Genomic DNA, 11,418 nt, shown 5'->3' with positions numbered 1-11,418 from the left:
TTTAAAGACAGGAGCCAGGCTGGTGCTATGTGTAGGGGTCGGTAAGAGTGGTGGGACGGGTAAGAGTGTGGTAACTGTGTGTGTTGGAGAATGCTTTGTTAACGGGGTGGTAGTTTGTATGCTATGTATGCTATGAGTTTTACAGAAGATTGTAGATAGGTCTTGTAGTTGGTAGTTGGCCAGCACACTCCAAATCTGGTTTAATAGGGAAGCCTTGTTTGTACCTCCTGGGGTTTCAGACAGCTAACATGGATATGATGTGATGTGTAGTTTTATAAAAGCCCTGGCCTTCATCAGCCTGAACACTGACCAGGTTCAGCTGTTCAGGTTCAAATGAAGAAGCGCCATGATTCACAACTCACAGAGGGTGCTGGGAGAAACCCCTTAAAAAAAACCCAAATTTGTGTTAGCAAAATCCCCAAGAAATCAGTCATCACTTCATTTTGACACACACAAATACTTCCTAGTGAATATTAAATGAGCTATCCCTAACTAAAGATGGTCACTTATGTGGTTTGGATTTTCTTCTCTCTTCACTCACACTGGCCAAGCTTTTACCTGAAGGAACCTCTTCTGACTGGACAGTGCATCATGTTCAGGAGGTGGTCATGGAGATGTTCATCAGTACTTTTTGTTCATATATTTATAGTGGTTGCAAGGAAGTCCCTGACCCTTCCTATGAAGTGGTGGGGCCACTAATGGTGTGACAAAGCAAGGTGCACTACTGTTGGTGGTAGTCTTTATTAATGGATGTAGTTTTACAAGTATATTATAAGACTAACTGATGGTACCCCACAGATGCTCACCAGACCAGGAATGCATCAAACTGCCACATTTAGTCATGTAAGATCTTTTGTATTGGACCAAATTGGTCTGCTTCAGTCTTGAGGCTAGATGAGCAGTCAGATGATGTGACCACCTTAATCAGCTTTCTCAAGCTTTATGCAGACATTCTGCATCACTAAAAAATGTGGATATACATTTTATACACCACTAAAATATCAGCTTGTCATGAATAAATCTTAGAATGCATTACTAATATATTCCCCTAAATACTATTATTGATCTACTTTCTAATTTTGTAATTCCTATGAGGAAGACATTTGAGGCTGTAGTAGCTGGTAAGCACAAAACTGCCAGACACTGTTTAAAAATAAACCATGGCAAGATTTTACACAGACCTGTAATGGTTGCTATACAATTCCTTCATCTGCACAAGATCATTCCCTCAGTGTGGTTTATGTAACCATGAGACGTTGTACTATTTTTGTAGAATAGGTTAATCCATTTCTTTAAAAAAAAAAAAAATAAATAAAAAAAAAATAAATAAAGCACACTTTTTGGAGACAAAATGAGAAAAAAACCCCAAACATAGCTAAAATTTGTCTGGGGACAACCACTTTTTTCAAAACTTGTAATTGTTTTAATTGAACTCAATTTAAATAAATTCATTACAGAAGAACCAATCATTTTGGCAGGTTTTGGATTCCAGTTTTAACTAGAAAAAGTATAGGCTGATTAAGTATTAGTCAGATCATGATCTAATGTCACAAGAGATTTGCATCAGATAATGAGCAAAAGGCTTAGAAATGAGACAAAAATGCAGTGCACTAAGCTTTATTTGACTAAAACCCCCCCTCAGACTTCACAGGTTCAAAGCGAATAACCAAACTTGCAGATTAAAAATCACAAAGTACACTACAGTTTAAACCCAACAAAATAAAAATTGGCTTCTTTGAAGCCATGTTTTAAAAAAATACCCCAGAAATGAGTAAATGCAAAGCCAAACACAAGGTAATGAAACTATACCAATCTACATGAACACACATTGGAATCTTTTCAGAGCACGTCCTGAGATGACCCACACGTTATTCGCCCAACAGGTTACACGGTCTTCTGCTGTCCCTTCTTTCCAATCAGAGACTTGTGAATGTGGGGAATGACACCTTTAAAGGGAAGAAACGAGACCGTTGTTTAATGTAACTCATAACACAAACTCAAACTGAGCCATGCAAATGCTGAACTCCAATATTCTACAGGTGAACAGTAATCTGCACTTAGCAGCCTTTTCTGAATGGAGTCAAAAATCAGGCATGTGCACAACTTACCACCACCAGCAATGGTCGCTTTGATGAGGGAGTCCAGCTCCTCATCACCTCTGATGGCGAGCTGCAAGTGACGAGGAGTGATACGCTTCACCTTCAAATCCTTGGAAGCATTTCCTGCCAGCTCAAGAACCTTAAGAGGGGGGAAAAAACCCAAAACCAACGAGTGAGGCAACAAAACATGGTCAGCCAAACTCCAACAAGCCACCAAATACACAGCTTGCTCAGAGGACACCACATACTGAAACTCAGACAGGCCAGCGCGCATCTCACTTTGACTGCAGTCAACGTATGGAGGGAACGAGTGACTGCACCAGAACTACTTCTACTCAATCAAGACTACATTTGCCAACAGAAATTTGCAAAGATCAAGTGCATACGTCTAAGAATTAAGTTCACTGAAGCCACAGCTGGAACTCTGGAGCTATGTGTTAAACTGTATGCTGTACAATCGCTGCCTATTTTAACACTAATAAGCGAAACACATGAGTTCTCATTTCCCACATGGCTGCATGTTGTTCTAGTCCTACCTCAGCAGTCAGGTACTCCAGAATAGCGGCGCTATAAACAGCTGCAGTGGCTCCTACGCGTCCATGACTTGTAGTTCTGGACTTCAAGTGTCTGTGAATACGTCCAACAGGAAACTGCGAGGCATGCCAAACAAAGAGAACAGTTAGCTAGCTAGAACACAAACAAGCAGAGCATGCAAACACTCAATCCGTATTTACTACCATCCACCTTCAGTGGCGGGCGTCTTAGCCAGTCATACGCTCCTTCATTTTTTTTAATTAGTTACTTTATCAATTTATCTACAGTTAGAGAACTTGCTACACAACAGCGGGCTGAAATGCTCAACAATAACGATGGAAATAAACACTTGAAGCGGGGCGACGGTAGAGCCCGCCTGTTAGCGCCGCGGTACAAACCTGCAGTCCTGCCCTCTGGGAGCGCGAAACAGCCTTGGCTTTCGCCTTCCCCGAGTCCTTACCAGCTTTTCCTCCAGCCTAAAAGAGAAGAGCATAAAAACGGTGTTTTTCTTTCTCGTGTTTTAACTGGAGTAATAAAACCTAGGACCCCGATCGACGCCCTTGGCTCGCGGTTTACAAGCGAAGCGCGAGCTAGCAATCTACGTTAGACTCCGTGGCTAAGCTAGCTGGCTGTCGAAGCAGCGCATTGGCTTCGAGTCGTTAGCTGCTAGCAAGCTAGGCTAGCTGGCTAGAACTAGCCACGGAAACAATAGGGTGCAGACTAAATGAACTAAATGAATGGAATATGGGGTAAAAACGCGGCCGAAACACCGTCTAAAATTACGCCAAACGCAAGTAACAAGAGGAAAGCAACCGAATGAGCCGTATTTTCGTTACCATTGTGCGAGTCTAACCGCCGTCGAAAGCCGAGACAATTCCAGAACACCTCGTTTGAAACTGAGTTACGCGCCTTTCACTTCGCTATATAGTTCCACAAGGCAGTACATCCGGGACTCGGCGCTCATGAAGGAGCCAATAGCCTTCGTCGTGCTGGCATTCGGCGCACAATCAACCAATTAAACAGCGCTTATCCCAGCGATGGGGCGGTCCCTCAGTGATCGCTAAACCTTACGGGACATGTAGTCCATTATCAGAAACTGCCGCCAAGTACTGTATGTTCCATGTACGATACCATTGATTTTCTGTTCGACCCAATTTCAAGGCTAATATCACAAAACCAGTGATGATGCAGTACTTTTAAAAGTCTTTGTGAGCTTTTGCAGCATGTTTAGAAAAAAAAGTAGTATAAACATGCATTTTAATGGAAATTTTAATGGAAAATTGGCATGTATCCTTTAAAACGTGCCAGTCCTGAGCTCTGTGGTTTTCTCCAGCTTATGTGCATTCTCTGGTGAGCCCTCATAGCGGCCTGCAACTGTAAGCTCACCAAAACCCAGGACTGATTTGCTAATCAAGGTCTGAGACCTTCTAAAAAAGAGAACCTTTGCAACAACCAGGGTAAGTTTCTATAGTAGGACAATGATCCAGAGTATACCTCAAAACCACAATGCACTATATGAGGAGACACAACACATACCCTGACCTAAACATTGTAGAAAATGAAGGGATAGAACTGAACTTTTGCATGAGATTATCTGTGTGTGAAGACATATAATCCAACCTTATCTGTGATACATTACATACAGAGCAATATAAAGATTTGTCCAGTGATAGAATTGTCTATTGAATGTGGTGATTGGCTATTGCAGATTTTTTGTTGGCATACTTTATGACTGACAGACAAGCATCCACATTATTCTTTGTTCTGGCGCGAATAAAGTGGAGGAACAAACTTCCCCCGATTGTCCGAACAGCAGAATCACTTGCTATCTTCAAATGTCAACTGAAGACCCACCTCTTTCATGATTACTTCATTAAGCACTAATATCTATTAAGGCTTTTATAGCATTTACACATATCTTGTGCTTCTGTACATGTTTTGCATAGTTTAGTAATCACTATATTCAGCTTCTAGGAATTGTGAATTGATTGGGTACTCATTTCTGGCAGGGTCATGGCTCAAACGTATCTTGAATTGGGGGTTAGCTTTGAATGTTCTGAGTGAATGATTAAGCACTTTTGGAAGTCGCTCTGGATAACAGCGTCTGCTAAATGCTATAAATGTAAATGCATGTGATGCTGCTTGATGATTACACAAGAGACTGGGCTTCTACCACAGGGATGAAAGCCTGCTTGAATTCTATTGATTATATAGATTATACAGTAATCACTGCGTGTGTGTGAAAAGTCTACTGGTACTGAAGCCCTCATTAACATGATATGAATGATATCAGTGCTTGTATGGATGTTTGGATGCATGTGTGTGTGGTTTCTGTTTGACCGGAATTAAGTGCTTAGATAATGATAATGAATCAAAGGGGGGAAAATGACTGGCACTTCCCAGTCTATACTAAAGCTCGAGCACAGCAGGATCTGAATAAACAGTGCATGCAATTACGCAACAACGTGCCAGACAAGAAGGAGACTGCAAAAGTGGCCAATTGAAAGACTGACAGTCATATTGAGGTCATTTCACACCCTGTTATTCCACCCTTTTCACCACCTTAACAGCTCATCCATGTGAACGGGTGGGCCCTATTGCAACATACTGAATTACAATAAGACCTTTTCATAGTCTCTGTCATAACCAGCGTGTCTCAAGGCTCAACATCTAGCCTGTTTTGCATATTAGTGCAGGCCAGAAATTTAGTACCATGATATATATATTTTTTAAGTGAAAAATGCAGTTCAAAGTAAGTAAATTCATGCTTCTTGAGTGTTTCTATGCTAACATATCCAAACCTGTAGCTTGTTTTTGCTGGATTCTTTTATATTATTATATATTTTTCTTATTAAATGAAATGGTGCTGTAATCATAAACCAACACAAACCCCCCCACAATGTCTTCAATGGATTTAATTTCAAACACTTCATTTAAAAAAAATATTTATTTCTAATTTTACCTCATTTTTCACCCAAGACCGATTACACAATCCCACGTGCACTAGCAATGCCCCCAAGACTAGCAAGCGTCTCCTTCAAAACACATAAAGCCAGACACCGCCTCCTTCCAACTGCTGCTGATGCAGCATCGGAAAACGCAGCTCCCCAGCTCTGACATGGCAGCTAACAGATGCCTGTGCTGACCAACATCACACTGGGAGTGATGTGGGAAGGAACTGCCATCCATCAACCCACCCCTGAGAGAGCTAGGCCAATTGTGCTCACTCTGAGCCCGGCTGCTGATGGCAAGCAGTATGATCCGGGATTCAATCCAGCAATAATTGGATCATAATGGCGACGCCTTAGTCCACTGGCCCACTCGGAGCCCTAACAGTTCCTTAATTGGACACACACTTACAAAGACAAAACAATATGCCACATGCTTTTAAAAACGCAACAAAAAAGGTTTTAAAAGTCAGACTGGAACAAACTAGAAAGGGCAAACGAAACAAGTAGATACAACTTTTAATGTGTGACGTTTCAGAACCTCACACATTACAGAACCTTTCATCCTGTTTGTCCCGCAGCTTCTAAGGCCTCCCCACCCCCAAGATAATTGAGAAAAGGGTCCTACAGTTCAAAAGGTTAACCATTTTATCTTTAATCACAGTAAACAGAAGCATTAGCAAAAACCGGGCCCTCGATACCATGAGTAAAAAGCCCAAGACAATAATTAAAAGCTATAATTAAACTGCTTGGCAACAGGAGCACTGCTGTGGTATATGTTATTTTATATATATTAGCAATATCCGCAGTGATAAATATGACATCTATTATATTATGTCCATTATCATCAAAATTTACTGCTTAATGCCTTAACAAAGCAAGGCTTATTACATACTAAGGCTTATTATTCAGTAACTACCTGGACGTCTGTACAAACTGGTGGGGCTATTTTTTAGTAATAGAAGTTAAGTTTAGGTAAAGTGTAATACCACTTTCGGCCCACTGGTGAGCCATAGGCTGTTTAAGGGGTTAAATTATTATTGATGAACTGAAAACTAACTAACTAACTAACTAACTGAAAAATAACATCCTGCACTTATGCTTACTATAAAATTTACAGTGCAGCGAATAAACAGCAGAATAATACAAAATGTTTTATTTCATATGCAAAAAAACATAAATTATATATATATATAAAAAAAAAAAATGAAAAACTGACTTTTTTAGCTTTGGGAACTACAGTACAATCTTTTAATCTCATTATAAACCTTATTGTGAACCTTAATCAGACTACTTTACAGACTGCTTTCAGTCAACAACTACAGATATGTATGGGACATTTGTAATTTCTTGCATTGGTCAGATAGATTAGAATTTATCTTTTGTCTTAAAACCAATGCAGAATTTTACATGGCTTTTGGTCAGGCTGAGTTACATGCTAGTTATTATGCACATGAACTGTGTGTGGCTTTAAAGTATGTCCAGATAAATGTTTGCACATTTGCATTTTATGTAGTCTACCAGTTAACAATTTTTGAATAGTTGAATGCTCTCTGAACATGGCAAAGCTTTGTTATTGTCCTGGGTGTTTCTAGAACATTTTATATTTATTAGTTTATTCACAAAATTGAATACATTTACATTTTACATTTAAGGCATTTAGCAGACGCTCTTATCCAAAGCGACTTACAAAGTGCTTTGCTATTTACCCAAGAAAACCTTAGCTAGTTAGAATAGACTAATAGTTCAAAGATACCTGTAGTGTGAATACTGGCTTTTTTTAAAAAAAGGAAAATATTCTATTCTATGTTTAAATCTTTAGTTTGGAAAACCTTTTATGTCACATTCATTAAATATCCAACGCTCCTAAAAATAAAGGTGCTTCAGATGATTCTTTGAGCGACGCCATAGAAGAACCACTTTTGGTTTCATAAAGAATCCTGTTTCTAATCGAGATGTGTGAGGGTGAAGAACTTTTACATCTAATTAAGGTTTGTTAGACTCTTCTATGGCGTCGCTTAAAGAACCATCTGAAGCACTTTTATTGGTAACAGTGTATATCAGTGTGAGATCAGTGTGACCATCTATCAGTTGTATCAATGTTTAAACATTTGTTTTGTTTTGGAAATGTTAATTCAAAACTTTCCACAACATTAGCTGATAGTTATTTGTTTGTTTAAAAACCATTTTTCCGCCACACACTTTCTGAACAGTCCTGGAACGTTATTATATTTCTGGAATGATATTTCTGGAACGTTATTTCTGGAGTGCTAATTTCTGTAACTTTACAGGCTGACCTACCTGTAACCTTGCTGAATGTTGTTATGACGTTGTCTGTTAGCTGGGCTTGCATAGTGTTCTGTGTTGCACCATGGTACTGGAGGAGTGCTGTTCGATTCACTGTGTACTAGAATATGGTTAGAATAAAAACATTACATAAAACAAAGCCTTCACACATCTATCTACCCTCTACCTTCTTCGATTTCTGAGCCATATACTCAAAACATAAACACTACACACTAGAAAGTGAGCTCTTAACCTTTAAATAAATACCTTGACATACTTGGAATACTAAGCACATCACGTGAAGAAGAGAAACTGCAGACTACCAGGCCTAAACTCTTTTCTTCTCATTTGATGCTCATTGCAGTCGTGTGTCCACAAGGTGGCTGTGTGTACTCTTAAACGTAGACCCCTCCGCACTGATACAACTGATAAAACACTGTTACATCAGAGACATCAGCTGGTAACTAAAGACCCTTTGGTTTGATGGCCTTCCTGATGTAACAGGATGTTTTATGACTTGGAACGGTGTCAAGCAAAAGGACATTTAGAGTTCATTTATACTTTCATTTCTCACATGCTTTCGAGAGCATCAGAGTCAGCATGACTGATCACACTCTTTCTCTCATGTAACAACATTTGTTACACTGTAAAGCAGAGCAGTCCTCACTTCACAATATTCCTTCTGTGTTGCATCAGACAGCTGATGAAAGCGGGTCGCAGATCACCAGCATGATCTGCGATGTTTATCTGGTGACACCAGTTTCATTCTCAGTGGAAAAAGAGATTCGGTCCTGTACTTTTTTTTTTTTAAAGCTTGTGGAAGTCTTTATCTCTGATATCAAATTTGTTAAATAAAGTTGTTGAAAGGCTTATTACACACTGAGGACTATTACTCAGTAACTATAAGCACTTCCGTGGCTGTGTGATTCTTTAGTATTAGAAGTTTGCAGTAACACTGCAAACCACAGGCTGCTTAAGGGGTTAATTGCTGCTTATACAGTTGTGCAGTGTCTGCTGGACCCCTCATATCACTCCTACACAATTTTAGACCCAAAAGTCTAGTGTAGCTATGAAAACATAGTAGTATATTTCCAGCACTAGCCTACATTGGAGCACCAACTAGGCTGAGACATAGCAACACTCAATGAACACATCTATTATATTGTATTGTATTCTATTATATATTATATTTATCATCATCATCATCATCATCATTATTGCATTGATTCATCCTCACCTCACTGCATAACTACACTTCTGGCTGTTTCTCTGCATGGACTTCATTGTTCTCACACACATTTTCATCTTGTATGGATTGACACCACATTTATCATTTTATTTCTTAATTCACTTTTGTTTATTGTTGTTTTTATTCCTCTTTTGATTCTTATTATGATCCGGTGTCGACCTGAGGAGGATCGGTTCCACTTTTGAGTCTTGGTTCCTCTCAAGGTTTCTTCCTCTCGACCCAAGGGAGTTTTTCCTTGCCACTGTTGCCACTAGTTTGCTCAAAAGAGGCTTGAACCCAGATCTCTGTAAAGCTGCTTTGTAAAAATGTTTGTTTAAAATGTGTTATATACATAAAATTGAATTGAATTGAATTGAATTGAATCATCTTATCTGCCTAGTCCAGTTCAGGGTCATGGTGCTAATAGGGCAAACAAAGAAGTCTGGACATCCCTATCCTCATGATGTTATTGACTAAAGGCAATTTTTATATTAGGACACCTTATTTATTTACCTATCCTTTCTCCGCAGGATTGGTGAAAAGTGAAAGGATGAGTGCTTTGACAAATGTTTACTCAGTCATGAGTGAAAGTATTGACTAAAACTATACTTGAGCAAAAGTTAAAATGGTCTGTAATAAAATGTACTCAAATACTCTTTAAAAAGCAAATAACTGCTGTCACTCAACAAACCTTTAACTCATGTAAACGGTTTGACATAATGTGAATCATCTGGCAGTTGGTTTTTACATTGTGTCAAAATCATGATGAATGGACCAATACAAATGCTCAAAAATAACTTGGAATTAGATATATCTGCATTGACTTTAATGATAGATTCAGGGTGACGTTCTCACCCTGCTCTTCATCTTCCTCACTAACACACTGCACCCCTGTTCTTCAACTTCCTCACCCTGCTTTTCATCTTCCTCACTAACACACTGCACTCCTGTTCTTCAGTGTTCCTCACCCTGCTCTTCATCTTCCTCACTAACACACTGCAACCCTGCTCTTCATCTTCCTTACCCTGTTTCTCATCTTCCTCACTAACACACTGCACTCCTGTTCTTCAGTGTTCCTCACCCTGCTCTTCATCTTCCTCACTAACACACTGCAACCCTGCTCTTCATCTTCCTCACCCTGTTTCTCATCTTCCTCACTAACACAATGCACTCCTGTTCTTCAACTTCCTCACCCTGCTTCTCATCTTCCTCAGTAACACACTGCACTCCTGTTCTTCAGTGTTCCTCACCCTGCTCTTCATCTTCCTCACTAACACACTGCAACCCTGCTCTTCATCTTCCTCATCCTGTTTCTCATCTTCCTCACTAACATACTGCACCCCTGCTCCTCAGCTTCCTTATTAACACACTGCACTCCTGTTCTTCAACTTCCTCACCCTGCTTCTCATCTTCCTCAGTAACACACTGCACTCCTGTTCTTCAGTGTTCCTCACCCTGCTCTTCATCTTCCTCACTAACACACTGCAACCCTGCTCTTCATCTTCCTCATCCTGTTTCTCATCTTCCTCACTAACATACTGCACCCCTGCTCCTCAGCTTCCTTATTAACACACTGCACTCCTGTTCTTCAGTGTTCCTCACCCTGCTCTTCATCCTCCTCACTAACACACTGCACTCCTGTTCTTCAGTGTTCCTCACCCTGCTCTTCATCTTCCTCACTAACACACTGCACTCATCTTCTTCAACTTCCTTACCCTGTTTCTCATCTTCCTCACTAACATACCACACCCCTGCTCCTCAGCTTTCTCACTAACACACTTCCCTCTTGCCCTTAGTCTTCGTAACACACTTCGCCCCTGCTCTTCATCTTCCTCACTAACACACTGTATGAATAACTTGCTTTAAGCCTCTATCCAATCTGTCCAGTTCAGTATTTAGATTGTTTTCTGCTGCTGCTGTTATTAGAATGTGGCAGCTCAATTGTATTTAGCAGCTCTGTGATTTCAATACTGTGTCCCTGAGTTCAAACATTAGATACAGCAGACTTAACGGTGTGCCATAGAGTGCAAGAGGTGAGAAATCTGCTTCTGCCAAATCACTGGAATCGAGTTACAGGCATAGCTGAAGTAGTGTGTGCTGCACAAAGCTACTGAAAGATGTTTAGCAATCCATTACTGATACCTGCTGACCACACAGTATGCGTTCCACTGATCACCACCTCTCTCACTGACCCACACACACACACACACATTACTCACAAGACCTGTGAAGAACCTGAGACCATGATCCCATATTTCACATGCATCTGCTTGAAATGCTTCACAGAACAAGCTGACCCATTTCTGCTTCTGTCTCCTCAGCA

The 11,418-nt window shown here is 40.1% G+C and overlaps 1 protein-coding gene across 1 annotated transcript; it reads right to left on the bottom strand.

The window, feature by feature from the left end:
* Positions 1–1,601: 1,601 nt before the first annotated feature.
* LOC140561635 (histone H2A.Z) lies at positions 1,602–3,548 on the bottom strand. The gene is made up of 5 exons (XM_072686862.1): positions 3,470–3,548; positions 3,032–3,109; positions 2,636–2,749; positions 2,109–2,238; positions 1,602–1,946 (listed from the first exon to the last, which is right to left on the bottom strand). The coding sequence occupies exons 1-5, from the start codon at positions 3,470–3,472 to the stop codon at positions 1,885–1,887; spliced, it is 387 nt and encodes a 128-aa protein (XP_072542963.1). The 5' UTR covers positions 3,473–3,548; the 3' UTR covers positions 1,602–1,884.
* Positions 3,549–11,418: the final 7,870 nt, after the last annotated feature.

This window comes from Salminus brasiliensis, chromosome 9 (genome assembly GCF_030463535.1).
Source record: "Salminus brasiliensis chromosome 9, fSalBra1.hap2, whole genome shotgun sequence".
Taxonomy (NCBI): Eukaryota; Metazoa; Chordata; class Actinopteri; order Characiformes; family Bryconidae; genus Salminus; species Salminus brasiliensis.
The sequence above is the reverse complement of the archived record's forward strand: the minus strand, read 5'-3'. Positions and strand labels throughout refer to the sequence as shown.